Source organism: Sus scrofa, chromosome 15 (genome assembly GCF_000003025.6).
Source record: "Sus scrofa isolate TJ Tabasco breed Duroc chromosome 15, Sscrofa11.1, whole genome shotgun sequence".
Taxonomy (NCBI): Eukaryota; Metazoa; Chordata; class Mammalia; order Artiodactyla; family Suidae; genus Sus; species Sus scrofa.
In genome coordinates this window covers 19,267,349-19,287,241 of record NC_010457.5, presented here as the reverse complement: position 1 = coordinate 19,287,241, position 19,893 = coordinate 19,267,349, and the positions used below count along the sequence as shown (strand labels likewise).

Genomic DNA, 19,893 nt, shown 5'->3' with positions numbered 1-19,893 from the left:
TTCTTCCTCACCTCCCTCTCTCTTCTTGGCTTTGAAATCTACTGATTTTTTTTACCCCTCTGTCTGCCAACTGTGAACTTCGTTCCCGCCCACTCTTTCAAGGATTTGCTTTTTCAGAAATGGTATCCAATGGGAGATGCAGCATGCCCCAGGGCAGCTTTTCTCACTCCCAGGCTGAGATCACACTGGCTGGACAGAAGGAATTTATCATACAGTGAAGCATGGCCCAATCTGTGCCCCATGAATATTAAACAATAAGCAAAAGGAATTTGCAGATGCTGTCTAAGAATGTAAAGAGGGAGGAGGAGGAGAGTGACTGATCTTCCTCCTCAGTATCCCCTGTTTACAACCTTCCTTTGGAGGAGAAAATGCCAGTGTTCTCTGGAACTTGTAACAGACATATATTAAGATCAGACTAAGGCACTCCTAAAGAGTCCAGCCTCTAAGGCAGAACCTCTCCACTCCCCTTACCTCATCAAGACACCTCTCATACTGTTCCCTTTGATTTTCATTTTCCAAAGCCAACGCTGAATTCTCTGCCTGCAGTAAAGATACAAAAATAACACACATAAATCAATGAAATGTTGTGTTATATGACAACTTCTTCAATACAGTTACTAAATAGATCTCCTTAGGATCCAAAACCATCTTGTAGAAGAATCTTTGATGAATTTGCTCTGAGGACTATTATAAATCTCTCAGGGATGACTTCTGTCTTATCAACCTGTTCACCAAAAGACAGTATCATTTAAAGAAATGCAAAAATTTGATATTCTGAACAGGTAGAAAATCAAATCATGGCCTGATGTGAAAGTGTTCGGTAAAAAGATTACAATGTTTAGTTCATTCTATGAAAATGTAATGCCTTAATCCACTTCATTCAGACCTGTCACAGATTCATAACCTGGAATTGTTTTTGGTTAGGGAAGAGAGTCTCAGGTAAATTCAAAAACACATAATCCCCAATGCAAACTAAACATATTGTTTTCCTGGTTCATCAATTACTTTTAAATATGAGACTATAATGAGAAATTTACAAAGTGAACTATACTTAAGAGTCCCTCTACCCTCCCCCACTTTTTCTTCTTTTGGCCACACCCGCCAAGACATATGGAAGTTCCTGGCCCTGGAATTGAACCTGCGCCACAGCAGCAACTCAAGCTGTGGCAGTGATAATGACAGATCCTTAACCCAATGAGCCATAAGGGAACTCCCCCCTCGATTTAAAAAAGTACTGCTTTCCTGCTCTTCAGAGTCCTGTGAAATATCCTTTAATTTGGGTTTCTTTCAAGTTTCATCCTGCACACTTGGCAGTAACAGCACAGAAATGATGTTGGGTCCTTCTCTGTGCATCACATGACAATGGTATGATGTCCATGTGTCCCATACTGGACATGTTAACTCTGATCACTCAGTTAAGGTAGGCTTTGCAAATCCCTCCACTGTAAAGAAAATCTCCTGTGCCTCATTGAACTTCACATCTACTTATTTTAGTGATTATCAAGAGCCTTGCCTGAATCAATAATTACTTTGGTTGAAAATGGTGATTTCTACCATTTTTCTACCTACATTTACAAGTCTGCATGATATCAATAAGGAAGTATATTTCCCACTTATTTATCAGTATAGATACATGGATTCTTTTATTATTCATTGGGTGATCAGTCATTGCTGCCAATATTTATTTTGATACTCATATTTTCTCCCCTTGGGGAAGGTGCAATCCCTTAAGGTGTGACCTTTGACATATTTTCTGCATTTAAAAACATGCTCTTTCAAAGACAAATACCATATGATATCACTCATATCTGGTATCTAATATACAGCCCAAATGAACCTTTCCATAGAAAAGAAAACCACGGACTTGGAGAATAGACTTGTGGTTGCCCGGGGTGAGGGGGAGGGAGTGGGAGGGATTGGGAGCTTGGGGTCAACGGATGCAACTATTGCTCATGGAATGGATTTACAGTGCAATTCTGCTGTGTAGCATTGAGAACTGTGTCTAGATACAACACAGCACAACGGAGGAAAATATTATGTATACATGCATGTGTAACTGGGTTCCCATGCTGTACAGTGGAAAAAAAGAAGTGCGTTGGGGGAAATAACAATAAAAAATAAATTTAAAAAAATGCTCTTTCTTGTTTGGGACAGAAAACGTTCCATGTCCATTATGCTTGTTTATTGCCTCAATCCTGAAATCAGTCATCTCTTGCATGGAATCTTCCTTCATTTTAGCTGGGGAGGATATTTGGAAACTAAGATCTGGGTATTAACACGTGCCAATTACTACTGAGAAATCAATGCTTCTAGTCCCTTTCAGTGGTAGGAAGAAGTTCTCATTCACACACACACACAGACACACACAGACAGACAGACAGACAGACAGACAGACAGACACACACACACACACACACAATTTGCTCCCTGCTGTCATCTTTTCATATTTGTATCTTCCTTTTCCTATAAGGAGAGTATGGATTTCTGGCATCATATTTACTCATTTCTTCAATCCTACTGTGCACACAATGTTGCCACATGACAAAAAACAGCACTAAGAAGAATTCACACATTGTTTTTCATTTAGAATGCAGGTATACTGTAAAAATACTATGTTCAAAAGATACTAGACTGGCTCTTCCCAACCCCTCACACTTTAGCATGTTATGTTATGTATTTGTATTTGAAATTCTGTTCATTTGTTTCTGATAGGATTCAAATTTAATTTCTCCTCTTTTCATTGGTTTCCTTTTTCCTTTTTTTTTTTTTTAATTTTTTCTTTTTTGGCCATCCAGCAGCACATGGAGTTCCTGGACCAGGGAACCACAGTTGCCACTGGATCCCTAACCCACCGTGCATCAAACCCACAACTGAATCCATGTCCCAGTGCTCCAGAGATGCTGCTGATCCCATTGTGCTACTGATTCCTTTTTGAATATGGAAAACATTCACACAACTCCAAAAGTCAAAACTATATTAAAATGAGTGAGGAGTCACTTCCTCTCCTACACCATCGAGGCTACCCCACCCACCTTCCGCAGGTCTTCTCACAGTCTTCCTTATGCCCTTTGTTGTGACCATGTAGTTACAGTCCTGCACCTTACCCCCCTCCCAGTACCTAGGCAACAATCAATTGTCCCCATTCCTTTTTCCAACCAATTCCCTAGTTGCACCCTTCTATATTAGCAGAATTGATCACTTTCATGTACTATTTTTCCTGCCCTTGCCCTGTATCCCTTTGTTTTAGTCCCTTTACTGAATGATGATCGGGGAGGTTGGTCTTCTACTTCTCTTTTATTTCCACAGCATCTTGAACTTTTCCCTCTTCTCTTTCGCCTGGCAATCATGCCTCCAAATGGTACCTCTCCTTTCCCCTTTGCTTCCTTCTTGCCAGAATCAGCATCTCGCTGAGGTGGTCACCTTAGGTCCTGGACACTTTCAAGACCTGCCCTATAGCCAGTACTGGGAACTGCGCCTCCACCTGTAGTCAGAGTTGAGCTCCTAGTGTGGTGTTAAACCTTCTCATTCTGGGCATGCTTTCCTTTACTCTCTGCTGCCACCCTCCCTGGGGACACACAAGCTTGCCAGCATAGTGCTTATTTTTCTATGTACAAAAATGAGAAGTTTTAGGCTTCTGTTTTCTGGTAATACAGAAGGAGTGGGTTCTGTGTGGTTTCATTTCCGCTTTGAGGATTTGAATTTTTTTGTTTTTTGGCACATGCATAAAAAATTTCAGATTTAGGCCCATTTGTTACTTAACAATAAAACCCAAGTGATATGACTGAACTAGGTAGGATGGGGCACAAAAGTAGAAGGAAATTGATGGGAAAGAGTCTATTTGGAAGGTGCTCTTGTCACTGTCAGATCATCTTGACCGAGTCATCCTTCAAGTGTAAGGACTCAAACCCCCTTTTTTCCTTCAAGTTTCAGTTCTCATATTAGCTTTGAATTGTTTCCTCTGGGTTTGAATCCCTGTTTTAACAACTCCCCCTCAACATTGCTGTCCCCCAGGTGGGGCCCTGCCATGTTCTTTCCATTTTCATCATGGACAGATATCTGCACACACTTTCAACCCTTCCCCCCTTGTGTTGATTATCTGTTTGGATTTGTTTTTCTTTTCTTTTTTAAAAGTTTTACTGAAGTACAGTTGATTTACAATGTTGTGATCATTTCTGCTATATAATGAAGTGATTCAGTGATATGAGTACACACATCTATTCTCATTCAGACTTTTTTTCCCACATAGGCCATCACAGAATATTGGGTAGAGTTCCCTGTACCATAGAGCATGTCCCTGATGGCCAGTCATTCCACATACCAAAGTGTGCATATGCCAATCTCAAACTCAGTCTATTCCTTCCCACCACCTCTCCCCTTTGGTAACCAAAAGTTTGTTTTCAAAGTCTGTGAGTCTGTTTCTGTTCTGCAAATAAGTTCATTTGTATCCTTTTTTTAGATCCCACATATAAGTGATATTATATGATGCTTGTCTTTCTCCATCTGACTTACTTTACCTGGTGTGATAATGTCTAGGTCCATCCATGTTGCTGCAAATGGCATTATTTCATTCTTTTTAATAGCCGAGTAGTATTTCATTGTATATATGGACCATATCTTGATCCATTCCTCTGTCAATGGACATTTAGTTTAGATTTTTAAGTGCTGGTCATCCCAAGACTTTTGCATCATTTCACTCTGCACCCAAACTAAACAAAAAGATTTCCCTGACTTGCTACTATTTCTTCCAGGGCTTGCCCTGGCCTGTCACACTGAACCTCCTTCATGTCCACAGCCCATGTACCTCTCAGCTCCTCGCCCAGCCCAGGTGGGAGCGCTGAGTCCACCCCATTGCCATTTATCTGGCAATACCAGATCGTGTAACCTTCAGCAAGTCATTGAAAGTGTTCTGTGTTTACAGTTCTTTAGTAGATAATCAATGAAGGGAACAAATGAACCACCTGGCAATATGACTTCTGGTTCAAATATTTGGATACCATGACACATGGAGAAACTGCTAGAATTTCAATTGTACAGAGTTCCTGCTTTCTTTGGAGAAATTTAGCTTTCCTGTGGTCTGCTGGTTTTGGTAAGGCAACTGCACAAAGGATGATGGGGAAAGATAAAAGAAAGAATAACAATGCCAGTTTATACTGCTTTCACTTTAAAAATCTTGGAAAAAACATGTAAGGAAATAAAGTTGAAAACAGGAATTTATATGGAAGGTCTATACCTCACTGCTACCCACAATATCATGTTGTAATAACACTCTGATCGATCCATTCAGATAATTACCATCATTACACTATTTACATTACTTGCCTCACGTTTACTGCTCTGAAAATCTATTATAGGCAAGCAAATTAAGTACTTATGGGGTGCTGGAAAAGACACTGTCGTCACGTTTATGGTTAATGTGTTCAGTTACAGAGACCAATTTAATTGATGTAATCCTACATATCCCAGAGGACCATGGAGATATTAACAATTATGCCAGCGAAGTTAAAATAATCTTGAACTCATGATTTTCTTTAATCCTTTTGCATTTATTAGAAATTCAGGATTAACCTGCTACCAACATGAGACAATGGGGGAAAAACAGAACCAGAAAAAAGAGAACTTAATTAAGTGTGATTCAAAGAGACAGTGACTATTTGTATGTTGCAGGAATGGGAAAGGATAAGACAGATAAGGATAAGGGGAAAGAGAAGTAGGAATCCTTACTGAGAATTACAGAATGACAACATAGGTTTGGTCCATTTTAAATGAGTATGTTGTTAAATTAGTGTACTCAGAGGCCATCCTTAGAAGGGTCAATTCAAGGTAACAGTGAGTCTCAGGGTTCAGCTTTATCTTACACAACAATCAAAAACTAGACGTAGTCCCTGATTTAGAGGATTTCCTGCTTGGTGTGGTTTCCTCATGACTCCAAATAATAGGGCTCTAAATATGTTTCTGATTTCAGCCCTAAAGTCCTTACAAAATGAAAGAGCTTCATAGAGTAAATTTCTATGGTTTTGGTTTACCATGGAAAATGGGTATGATTTAAATTTTGTTTTAAAAGGAGCCATGTTTCTTAGGGGCCCTGCTCTGTGAATAGATACGCTGGTCAGAGCTTATAAATGAGTAAATGGACCAAGGCTTCTGAAACACTGCTCTACATTAATCCTCTAAGTGCTTATTATGTTTAAATATTTCTATACTGCAAATGTGCTTAATGCATCTGCTATGCTTGAATGTTTGGGTCTTCTCCAAATTCATATGTTGAAATCCTAATGCCCCATGTGATGGTATAAGGAGGTGGGGCTTTCAGAAGGTGAATAGGCCATAAGGGTGGGGCTCTCATGATTGGGATTAGAGCCCTCATAAGGGGACTTGAAGGTTGCTATCCCCCTTCCTCCAGTGTAGACACAGAAAGAAGGCACCAGCTATGGCTATGAATCAAAAGAGGACCCTTACCAGAACTTGACCATACTGATGCCTTGATCTTGGACTTCCCAGCCTCCAAGACTGAGAGAAACAAATTTCTGTTATTGACCAACTACTCTGTCTGAACAGACAAAGACAGTATCCTTTTCCACAAAACAAAGAGAGAATAGTTCTACATAAAAAACTTTGCTCTGCATAAAATAACAGCTCCCCTGTAGGATTTTCACCTCCTGTATTCTGTCTCCACTCACCTGTGCAAACATACATTTGCTGCTGGATAGCATATGCCATCTCTCGGGTCAGGCCCACCCGTTTCTCTCATGAAGTTCAAGTTCTCATTCCTCGAGCCTTTGGTCCTGCCCCTCTAGATGGAATATGCTTCACTTTCCCACTGGCTTTTCTAAATTCTACTCATTTTTTTGTGGTCTGGCTAAGAGATGAACCTAAAAATTTAACTGGGGCATACATTTAAATTAAAACTGTAATTTCCAATGTACAGAAAGTTTTCAAAAACATTACAAAGAACAGATTCAGATTCCCCAAAGGTTAACTTGCACCACACTTGCTTTATCATTTGTTTCATGAAGGAAAGAAGAAGGTGGAAAGAGGAGGATGTTTTCTGAAGGGAAAAAAGAGAGGAAAAGAAAAACTCCAATTCAACAATAGTTAAAAGAGATGCATCCCTGTGGTTTCCCTTCTGTCACAGCTGGTCTTTTTTGGAATGACATCTTCCCAGCTTGCTGAAAACCCTTTAATTCAGCAAAGGCAAACAGGTCAGAATAAGGTCAGAAAAAGGATATTTCTCTAAGATGATGATTTGGCCCCCAAGGCTTTAAGCACACTTCTTCTGATTGCCCCTCTGAAGTAGAGTCCTGTGGCGCTCCAGTTCAACAACCCACTGCCCACCGTAGTGCCATTCTATCAACTTTACTATGTACCAAGAAACTTCAGGTTCAGCCTTCCAAGCGAAACAGAGATGCTCCTAAAGTCCTTAATTACACTGCGGGCTGCTATACTTTGAAATCTCTTTAAAAACATTGTGAAGCAAAAGCACCATAGGAGTGGCTAGGCAGCCCATTAAGCACATGATCCAAGAGTACACATTTTCATCTAGTAGAGTAGCAGAATGACTGAATACAAAGGACACCAAGAACTGGACCTAGATACTGAATCTCCTTCCCTTTATATTCATCACTGCAAACTTATGGGGTTTCGAGACCATTCATCTTATCACCTCTGGTCACTATGGTGCCCATGGTGGGGAGGTAGCTGACAAAAGGATATTTGTCACTGACTGTATTTAAGAGCTATAGTCTCTATACTGGGCAACATCTAGAGATGCTGTGCATCTTGGAGGTTAATGTTGTCATTATAGACAATTTCAGGAAATAGTTATAAGCTCTGCCCATCCACCAGAATAAGACATGCACTCCTCGAAGGCTTTGAAAAATCCCTCTGGTCCTACAGGCACAGACACAGCATCAAAGTGACCCTACTCTTGCACTAAACTAACCTGAGGAATGCCCAGTAAGTTCAGGTCCAGCACAAGGCAGGGGGACCCAAATTCAAATAAAATAACATTCACATCTCAAGGAGTTCAGGATGCCTAGCAATGAGAGCATGTTAAACAGGACATGTCTATGGGTTCATTTTTAAAGAGTTGAATAGAAATCACTTTACAGTGAAACCTCTATATACTTCCAGAAGTTAAGTTCTTGGATGGGGCTTTAGACCAGGGGTTTGCAAACTTGACTATGCATCAGGATAATGTGGAGTGCCCCTTAGATCACAGATTGTTGGGTACCATTCCTGGGGTTTGGATTCAGTATATTTAGGGCCTGAGAATATGTACATCTAACAAGTTCCCAGGTGATACTGATGCTGTTGGACTGGGGGCCACACTTGGAAAGCCAGTGTCTCAGAGGAAATCAGATTCAGAATGAGGGCAGTCATCACTCCTTGACTCCCCCCAGTTACTACCTCCTTTGAACTGTTCAGGAGTTTCTTAATGCTTCTTTGCAGTTAGGGGTGGTCACTACGTTTGTCATCTCTACCAGAAAGCCTTCATGAGTTACTTGAGATGGAATGGGTGCCTTTCTTTACTTCTACAATGTACCATCTACAGATTTCTTTTTTTCTTTTTTAGGCTGCACCTGCAGCATATGGAGCTTCCCCAGTTAGGGGTTGATTCAGAGCTGCAGCTGCTGGCCTACATCACAGCCAAGGTAACACTGGATCTGGGCTGCATCTGCAAACTATGCCACAGCTTGTGGCAACACCAGATCCTTAACGCACTGAGCGAGGCCAAGGATCAAACCTGCATCCTTATGGAGACAACATCGGGTCCTTAAACCACTGAGCCCCAATAGGAATTCTACAAATTTCAAGTAGAACACCTGCTATTATGGTTTTCACTACACACAGATAAAAATACCATGTAATTCCGTACTTTGCTTTAACTTAATCTGTTTATTTTTTTCCCTTTTCTGGCTGCCCCAAGGCATATGGATCTCCCAGGCCAGGGATCAGATCCAAGCTGCAGTCTTGACCTAAGCTACAGCTGAGGAAATGCTGGACCCTTAACCTACCGTGCCGGGTCAGGGTCAAACCTGTGTCATAGCACTCCCAAGATGCCACTGATTCTCTTGCACCACAGCAGGAACTATCTTATTCTGTTTATGAGTCTACTTCTTTCCTCATAGATCCGTGATTCTCAAAGGGGGGAATAGCCCCTGAGAGGATATGCACTGTACGTGTGTGTGTGTGTGTGTGTGTGTGTGTGTGTGTGTGTGTAGGTATGTAACAGAAAATAATGTGTGTGATTTGGAAAAATATTATCTGATATTGCATTCTATCTGGAAAATAATAGAAGGTAATTCTTTCATAATACAAACAAAAAACTTGATGCTTTTCATGCCCATGGGAATATATAGGCAAGCAATCCTTGTATGGAGTTGGTAGGCGGTAGGAACGGTTAAAAGGTTCTATTGTCCTTGGAGGCAAGTATGGAATCCTAATGGAAGGACACAGCGTGCTGTGTTTGTTAGTTTCCTTTTTTATTTTTTAGAATGGAAAGAAGCCTGGCTTTTGAAGTCAAATAAGTTTATTTGATCATGAGGCCGCCTCTTGCTTCCTATTACCTCAGGCAAGTTGGTTTCCTCCTTGATAAATCGGAGTGATAGAAAATTCCCACCACTCTCTAGGGGTTCAATGCAATGATAAGTGTAAAACATATCTAATACGGAGCCTCGCCCATGATAGAACGTGGTCAGTGCTAGTTTCCTTCTGTCCTTTGTGAAACAACTCCCTTCTGGAACCCCTGGTGGCTCACAGGCTTATCACAGAGAGGAGTGTCAGCCAGGATAGATGTCAGGGGAAGGTTTCAGCCAAAATAAGTGTAACCTATGTCCTCAATATTTTAAATAGCCTCACTTAGAGATCAGCTTTAGGCACTGGCTCCTTTCATCTGTAGTCTTCCTTTTTTATCTTTTCCCCCTTGCTTCCAGGTGCCCATTTATCAACCATCCTCTCACTACAGAAAAGGCTCTCAGAGAGATGCTCCTAACTTCATTCACATTAAGATTCCAAGCTGATAAACAAAGTACAAAGAGGATTTGCATTTTAAGAGAGGATTAAAGAGTGAATCTTTAATTGCAACATTTTAGGAGTTAGAAAGAGGGCAGGTTTGCAGGGGTGTAGGATGGTCTGGGAGAGGGCTTTGCATTTCACCTTGAAATCCTATCACAAGTGATCACTCACTAGGCTTTCCTGTAAGGCTTAGAAGGACTTAATCGTAATAATCTTCACCATGTCTCAGGGTGGCTGAAAAGAAAACATGCAACTCATAGACCTTCCTAAACTGCATACATGAAACAGTCACCTGCCTGATTTGTGGGTATCTCTGGGCAAGGTCCCTACCCTTATGCCCTCATAGCACCCTGCTAGACCTTCGTTACAGCACCCACAGCATTACAGTCTAGGATAGTTTATATTCCTCCCCTTCACCTGCTGTGCTCTTTGAAGGCAGGCACCCTTATTTTCCCACATCCTACAATGTCCCTGGAATGTGGAAGGGACCCAGACTCTGTATTTCTGACTCTTTCCATGTACAATTCTTGCATCCCAGGGATGTAGACCACAGCAAGGATTACGAACATACTAATGAACAAAAAAATTAACTGGCTTAGGGAGATGAATGCTTCTGTTTCCCGCTTCCAAGATTCTGCTTCTTGATTTCTGCTCAAACCTGCTTTGCAATCCCTTGGCACCTGCATAGGTCTGACATTTTGGCAAATCACCACCAGCTGCTGATCCCACTCTCCCCATCCTCATCTCCATCCTCAAAATGCTATAAATATTAATGGAAAAAGTTCAAGGAAACTTTCAGACTGACACAAAATGAGGATAACAAAAACACACTGACCCACAATAGTAACTGGCACATGGACCTGATCAAATGCTGCACAATAAGCCTCTGAGCATCTGGGCTCACATTCTCACATTAGCAAATCCACAAACTCCTCACCAAGAGTGTGTGAGCTAATGTTTAACAACTGGTTCTTTTCGAGAGAAGGGCCCTGTTTTGTAATCTTCTCTGATTTTCATGATGTCATTATGCCCATCAAGACTGATTTCTCGTTGCCAAACACAGAGCTGGGAGAAGAAGCAGAGTGGTGTACCATCCCCTAGTATTCTTACCATACAGGATGTAGAAGTTAGATGGTAGTAAAATGTCATAAGCAAGAAGTGATGAGTTTTGAGTGTGTATTACCTTTGTCTTTAACCATATATAAGCTGATATAATTTAATTACTTATAATCATTATGTTTCACAGTGGGGTCAGAAAATTCTTAGAAAGTACCAGTTGACTTTCAAAAGCTGGTATGAGTGGGTACCAGCATGCCACTGCTCCCAACTATCAGAAAGCTTGAGAAGAGCCCTCAAATGGTGTGAATGCTGTTCCTATCCGATTGTGTTCTGCTTTTTCATCCAGGAACCCTTTTGACACAGTGGCAACCAGAACACCTCAGCTCAGATGCCATTCCCAGCTCTGTTTTCTTCCTAAGGTCCATTTTGACAATTTAATTTTAGAAACCCAAAACCAAATCATCATAAAGCTGTTAGTACATGTACTTCCTTTCTCATTAATGAGGTTGCTTCCTTTGTCTCTGCATTTGCTAAGGAGGATTAACCTGATATTCTCTCCCCTGCAACTCCACTTCCCCCTCCACAGCTGGAAGAGGAAAATCGATCTCTTCAGCCTGGAATAGACTATGTTTGGGAGTCAGACACATGCTGATTCAGAGAGGAGAAGAATAGTATGTCTGACAAGTGTGTGTTTTTAAAGACTGGTATAAGCACTTCACGATTCTGAATATTTAATATTTGGAATAAACATAAATTATTCCTATGAAAGTTGTAATGCCCAGCAAATTTCAAAATTTCATATTTGTGCTCAAGATATAACAAGTAATTTTTAATCATTTCAGAGCCCCAAATTCAGGTACCCTAAAATTCTTGCTCCAAACGACCTTTGAACATATTTAACTCCCCAGATGTGCTTTTAGAAATACCTCATCTATGACGTTCAAGCAATAGGGGACTAGAGTGTATTTTGTGGTTTTGGAAGAATCACAGAGAAATTTCAACAGAAATGAGAAACATGAATGAATCTGGTCATTTGCTGTGTACAAATTATTGGTGAAATTAGTCATTTTAGATGCTGCACTACATAATACTTGATTGAACTGCATGAAGTAATATCAATTAATATATTGGCCTTACTTCCTCATTTAATTGAAAATCCCTAGACTGTATGGGTTAGAAGTGTTAGCTCTGTTTTACAGATGAAACGATGAGACACTGTCCATATATGTCCTTTGTGCACAGGGATATTTTCTTTATATACATAGTCCTTATTCCTTAAGTATTTTAAGAAAAACAGATAAACAAAGATGGCCTGAGAAATATAGCCTGTTTGTCCCCACTCTGCCAAGAAGCAGTCAATTCAGGCTATGGAATTAACTGGGAATTCCTTCAGGATAGACATCCTTGACCTCTGAACTATATAGGAACTGAAGGACAAACAGCAGAAATAAACAAGCACAGACATTTGTGTTCCAGGAATCATTTTACCCCAAAGAAGAATTTACTTAAAAATGTAAGTTAGGGAGTTCCCGTTGTGGCATAGTGGAAACGAATCCAACTAGGAACCATGAGGTTGCAGGTTCGATCCCTGGCCTCCCTCAGTAGGTTAAGGATCTGGCGTTGCTGTGAGTTGTGGTGTAGGCTGCAGACATGGCTCGGATCTGGTGTTGCTGTGGCTTTGGTGTAGGCCGGCAATTGCAGCTCCAATATGACCCCTAGCCTGGGAACCTCCATGTGCCGGGGGTTCAGCCCTGAAAAGAGAAAAAAGACCAAAAAAAAAAAAAAAAAAAAGTAAGTGAAGGAGTTCCTGTTGTGGCACAGTGGAAACAAATCCGACTAGGAACCATGAGGTGGCAGGTTCAGTCCCCAGCCTCACTCATTGGGTTAAGGATCTGGCGTTGCCGTGAGCTGTGATGTAGGTCACAGATGAGGTTTGGATCCTGTGTTGCTATGGTGTAGGCCGGCAGCTGTAGCTCCAATTCGACCCCTAGCCTGGGAACCTCTATATGCCGTGGGTATGACTCTAAAAAACAAACAACAACAACAACAAAAAGTAAGTTAAAACTACAAAAATATACAATTATACAGGCACCAGATTGGCACAAATAGAAAAAATGTACATGGCAAGTGTTGAGGAATATGTGGAGCAAAAGGAACTCTCATATCCCACCAGTGGGGGTGTGAATGCACTCAGTGTAGCATAGTTTGGTTTAACCTACCAAAGGACAAAATACCATACCTTCTGTCCTGCAAGTGCCGTTTCTAGGTACACCCACTATAGACATCTGTGCACACATATACTAGGATGGCCACACATACACACGTTCAAAACACCTTCATTCTTACCAGCTCCCAGATGGAAAAAAAACAAATGAACAGTCCAAATGGCCATTTTATTAAATTTATATAATGGGCTACTATACAGAAATAAAAGACAGTGGAATAGAGCATGTGTACATGGATAATATGGATGAATCTTGCTTGCAATCATGGCACTGAGTAAAATAAGCAGGGTTTATATTTAAACATGTCTATTCATATACACACGCATGCACACAGACATACACAGAATTTCCCAACATGATTCCATGTACATTTTTTTTATGTATATGTGTATCTCATGGCCAGATCCAAAACATATGGAAGTTCCCAGGCCAGGGACTGAATCCAAGCCATAACGCCAAATCCTTTCACCCACCGAGCCAGGCCAGGGATCAAACGCCCTTCTGCAGTGACCCAAGCCATTGTAGTTGGATTCTTAACCCACTGTGCCACAGTGGGAACTCTGGTACTCAAATTTTAAATGGAAAATTATATTGTTCAGGAATACAAAGCTAGGATGTAAAATTTTCTTTCAAAAAGCAAGAAAAGGATTATTCCAGGAATCAGATAAATAATTGCCGCTGGTGGGGATGAAGGAAGCTGCGATAAGAGAGAAGTATTTGGGGGGCTCTGAGCTCCTGGCAATATTTCTTAGTTGTTTACATCCTAACTTTTCACTGTAAATACTCATTTTATGCACTTGTCTTTAAACACATTTCACACCTACATGCACGAATAAGTAACAGAGGACAAGGCAGGGCTTGAGGGCATGGGTGTTCTGGAAGGTGTACTCAGGCAGCCCAGTTCCACTATAACAGGGTCAGAGGATATAGCACAGGGACATTGGTCAGGAGAAGGACAGAGAATTGGAAGAAGCCAGATGCTGTGGTGAAGGGACACAGCCCAATTCATATTGTAAGTGATTACCCCACCTGCTTCCACACCAGCAACAAAGAGAGATGCAGGAGCAGGTGGGGAGGTCAGAAAACAAGAGTCCTGTCAAGGACCACCTACCCCTGAAATACAATGGCAGCATCGGGGAGGAAGCGGAAGGCCGACACTGGAGAGAGAATTCAGAATCTACCTCAGCTCTCAGCCAGCACCTGGATGAGAAGGAGAGCTGAAAACCCAAGATGAAACAAAGCTTAATGTTCCAGGTCTCAGAGAGGGTGATAAGGTCTCTGACAGGAAAGCACAGCAAAGTGAGACAATCAGTGTTATGCGAGATTAAAAAAAAAAAACAAAAAAGTACATGCTCTGCCATGTAACCACTTTCCCCCTTCCTACAGAGAGGACAAAATGGCAACAAATGTATAACTCTTGCTCTTCAGCAAGGGAGGCTGGCAGTCACACTGGCCCTTCTTCCCTTTCTCTAACAAAGGTTTCCAAGAAATTCTTTTCAGTGACACTGATGACTCACTCTGCCTCTTCTTTTCTCTTTAGGGAAGAATACTGTCCCTTTGCTTGAGAATTCACAAGGAGAATGGGATTGAGCTTTAGGAAGATGGCAATGATATTTAATTATCAAGCATAACCAGTGGACATTCCATTCAGGACAAATGCCCTTCCAATTGGTGAAGCGGATGGATGATCCAGGATCTGCGGGAGGCTGCCTTGGCCCTGATCTCCACTCAACCGTACCCTCCCTGAGAGCAACGTCCACTCCAACTCTGGGAGTTCTCTGCCTTCTTGCAAGGAGGGAGTGTGATGGGGGCAATCCAGCGTCCAAGGATACTTTAGGTTTGGCTACTGCCTTTCACTGAACCCTTAAGGACACATTTGACACCCCTGGATTCATTTCTATTGTTCGGGGCCCAATGTCCTCATTGGGGTTAATCTAACTCAGATCTGGCCACGAGAGAGAAGAGTCACTCTCAGATAGGGGGCAGTCCCCAAAAGAATCAGTTTTGAAGAAACAAGTGGTTCAGCTTTATGTATTTGAGATGTAAGAGAACCATCTGTAAAAGATGTGCATCCAGGCGTTGGACATGTGGGTCTAATTTAAGACAGAAGCCAGGGCTAGGGCCGTGGGGGTAGCTGTGACAGAGACAAGTAAGGAGCTCTGAAAAATGGATGCCAATGACGGTGAGTGTTAAGGAGTAGGGATGCGTACTATGTGCCAGGCTCTGCGCTCATCACCTAGTATACTTTATCTCGTGGAATTCTTACAGCAATGCCACGGAGAGACTGTTACGTCCATCTTCCAGATAAGCAACTTGAGGCTCAAAGAGGTTTAGCGGTTTACCTCAGGTCACACAGACTGAACTGAGTAGAAGCCCTATAAACCACTCCAATAAATGTCTTAGCATCCTAAACTCCTGATGGTTTTTGCTTTAATGAAATTATACTAAACTGAATTCCATTCTAGGAACTACAGCCGCTGTTTGTATGTCCAGGAGCTAAAAGGTGGTCATCATCGGTCTTGTGCTTTTCTTTAGAGAATTGGCAAGCAGCAGGGTGTGCTTTGAAAATGACGGGGGGGTGGGGGGGGAGAGGAGAACTAATACATTTACGCACTGCCCTGATTCTTCTCGTTCTAGCTTTTAACATTTCCTGCATTACTTTGCGTGGGTGAGTGAGTGGGCGCTGGCAGATATTTTTTAGCAGCTGGGATCCTGTGGTGATAAGGGACAAGGGAGCAGAAATGTAATTCTTTACTGAGGCTGGATAAATGAAGAGTAAACACCTCAGCTTACAGCTCAACTCAGGGGCAGCAATAGACACGTAGGTTGGGAAGCTGGCAGCCACCACTTTTATGAAAAGACTTTTCTGTTTGAATTACACATCATTTTACCAAGAGAATATTGGATCACTGTGTACATGATATACTAAGGAGGTATTTTATACTTTGATGACGTACATCTCAGAGAGAATTTTAAAGATAAGCATAGTGGGATACCAAGATATCTGGTTTTTTAGTTGTAGTTTGGTGGGTTTCTTTTTCTTTTTTAGTTTTTAAAAATTAAAAATAAAAATTATGGCTATACCATGGCACATGGAAGTTCCCGGGGCCAGGGACTGAATCTGAGCCTCAGCTGTGGTAACACTGGATCGTTTAACCCACCGCACCAGGGTGCAGGGTCAGGGTATCGAATCCTCATTTCTGCAATGACCTAAGCTCCTGCGGTCAGATCCTTAACCCACTGTGCCACAGTGGGGACTCCTAGTTTGGTGGTTGTAAAAACACTTTCAGCAGCATTATGTGGCAGGGGCCAGTCAGGAACATATGGTTTCTCAAGGTCTAGCATTTACTTACTGTGACACTGATCAAGTTGCTTAACTCTCTTGTGACTTTATTTTATTTTTTTGTTCCTTTTTTTCACCTTACTGGACCACGCCATTATCAAAGTTTTTTCCAGCTGGAAATCCCAGATTTCTTTGAATTTATATAGTAATGTTCCAAATGTAAATAAGCATAAAATCATAAATTCTTAAGAAATGATGAAGCACGTCATACTTGACCTTCTGTCACAGTAGAACCATCTCTTTTATAAAATTCTGAACACCCCTGGTCTTCCCTGTTCCCTTCTCTGAGTCCTATGAGAGGATCAGCCAGCTTCTGCTAAGAGCTCACAGAGCCTAACTGGTCTCATTTCTCTAAAGCAGACTTTGATGCAATTTGTTGAGCAGAGAGACATGTAACCAAACCAGAATGAAGTCTCATTAAGATAAACATGGAAAAAATGTCCAGTTGTGCCCAGCAAAGCTTATTTCCATGTAACAACAGATGGTTAGGAAAACAATGTCTTGTTATTTCTAACAATGTCTTCTGGTTAGAACGAATTATATACAAAACTTTTCTCTATAATGAGAGAGGAAGCATGTACTTTGTGTATGTTTATCAGTGTGTGTGTGTGTGTGTGTGGTGTGTGTGTGTGTGTGTGTGTGTGTACATGCAATATAACCCAACACTGTAGGAATAGGAACCATTCAAAGGCAACAAAAGTAAGGTCGAGGAAGAGTTGTGTAAAGAGAATCCTATTTCATGTCAAAGGAAATCACCAGGGATATATGAAGGGCTTGTAACATGTCCCAGAACTGTCTAGAAATGAGCAGGTTCCAAGTACTGTTCTAAATGTGAAGCCCTGTTGCATTTATACTATTTCTACCTACTGCCATGCCAGTAAACTCCAGGAGTACTTTCTTTACAATTGTGTCATATTTTCTGTTTTTCAGGTTACAGAGATCAGGCTTGTGAAAGAGTCAAAATAATATGTGTGATTCCTATTACTATTGATTTTGCCCTTGGAACAAAGTGAGAAAAAAACCAAAAAGATGAAAACTGAAACAACAGAAGAACACAAAACAAATGCAAACCACAAATACTACTCATGCCTCTACACATACACACCAAACTATGGTTTGTCCATCTCAGCACTGGAGACATTTGGAATCAGATAATATTTTGTTTTGGGGCACTATCCTCTGCATTACAGGACATTCAGCAGCATCCCTGGGCTTCTACCCACCAAACACCAGTGGCATCCTCCTCACCCAGTTTTGACACCAAAGTTTAGATTTTGCCAAATACCCTGTGGGAAGGCTGCCCATATACGTATAAAGAGAGCTTTATATATGTACATATGCATATGTATTCATGTATATGTATCAATGACATCACACCTAAATTTGATTGGTAATTTTAACTTCATGAATTTTGGGACCTTTTAGAGTTAGAAGAGATTGGACTATCAAGGGTAACCACATAATTTTATAAAGGAAACTGCAGCCCAGAGACTTAAAATAATGATTCTCCACCCCGGCATTGTAAGTCATCTTTTGGTATTATTCACAAGAATGCCAGAGCTAAAGATGTCTCAACTTCACATCCAATCTCTGTTTTACAGACAAAAAAATGAGAACTCTACTTTGTGTTTTCTGCCCTTCTACCTATTGCACTGATCATATGGATCACTTATACTCATAGATTATTGGCTATTAAATACATCTTAATTTTATCCTTCAAGGTGGGAAAATTTTTGCCTAATTGACTTGAAGAGACACTTTACCAAGCATGCTCCCTTTGATCAAGTGAGTGGCAGTAGGTGGAGACAGCTCCGGCTGGGGTCTCATACCTGCTGCGTTCCACTTAGGACCCATGGCGGCCAGAGCGCAATTATCTAGTCTACTGCTCTAGACGGAACATCATTTCAGGAACATGACCAAGTTCACACCCTCGTAATTAATCAGACAGCCTCTCCAAGGCATGGCAGTTAACACTTCACAGACTTGGAAGTGTCTTTTTAGCTCCAGAAAACAATGTTACATTAAGGCTGAGTTCTATTTACATAAGCTGAGCCCACATTTGGATGCTAATTAGCAAAATAATACAATGCATTCCCACATAGATGTTTCACCTCTGGGTGGAAATACATTAAGTAAACAGCATGTTAAATGAAAGAGCGTTATGTCAGTATAATGTATTTGCTACAGAAAAAAAAATATTTAGGAGTTCCCATAGTGGCTCAGTGGTTAACGAATCCGACTAGGAACCATGAGGTTTCTGGTTCAATCCCTGGCCTCACTCAGTGGGTTAAGGATCCAGCGTTGCCGTGAGCTGTGGTGTAGATTGCAGACGTGGCCTGGATTCCGTGTTGCTGTGGCTCTGTGTAGGCTGGCTGCTACAGCTCCGATTAGACCCCTAGCCTGGGAACCTCCATATGTCGTGGGTGCGGCCCTAGAAAAGGCAAAAGACCAAAAAAAAAAAAAAAAAAATTTAAAGTCCCTTATGAAAAACCAGCCTCTTCACGTTCTTTCAAGCTGTCCCAAAATTACTGTATTAAAAATGTAGCTTATGATGACTATAAAGACAGGACTATATAAAGAACTACTTTAAAAAAGTAAAGAGCAGAGTTGCTCTATGCATTAATCGCATGTAAATATATGTCAGTGTTTTGAAAGGGGCTGGTTGCAATTTGCAGATGCTCTCACAGGGTTTTCAGTCATAATGATGTTACATAATCTCCTTATGTTTGAGAGCAGAGATAAGACTCTCCTACTTCTAGGTGACAGGCATTTTGCTTTTCCAAACCAAAGGTTCTCATTTTCTCTCAGCCTTTGAATGATAAGTTTCCCAGCATTTGAGGATTCCAGAGTTTCTGTGCATATTGATTTTTCACTTATCAACATTCATGTAACTAAAGCAATTATTACTGTGCAGCAGAATGATAATAAACCTGATTTTAAAGCATGAAGGTAAACAAAAAAAAATCTGTATTTGTTTGGCATGAAGTATTTTTCAATCTGAGAAAGTAGATTATTATTCAAGGAGTAATCATGACATGGGGAAGAAATGACTATCCATGAGAGAAGAAAGTGTACAGAAGGCATTTATCAGGCGCCAAGGGAAAAACGAACGAGAGTTGAAGTGCAGTTAGAACTTACCTGGCAACTCAAGCCTCTGTTAGGTATCACTGATAAAGGTCAAGGGGAACAGAGTTATGACAGTGAACTTTAAAAATACTGACAGGAAACAAGAGTCCTGGTTTCCGTGTCCAT

The 19,893-nt window shown here is 41.1% G+C and overlaps 1 protein-coding gene across 1 annotated transcript in view; it reads right to left on the bottom strand.

Moving 5' to 3' along the window:
- Positions 1–19,893, bottom strand: part of NCKAP5 (NCK associated protein 5) — a 1,051,270-nt gene that overhangs the window by 175,121 nt on the left and 856,256 nt on the right. Inside the window, 1 exon segment of the mRNA XM_021075797.1 lies at positions 472–540. Within this exon segment, the coding sequence (XP_020931456.1) occupies positions 472–540 (69 nt within the window).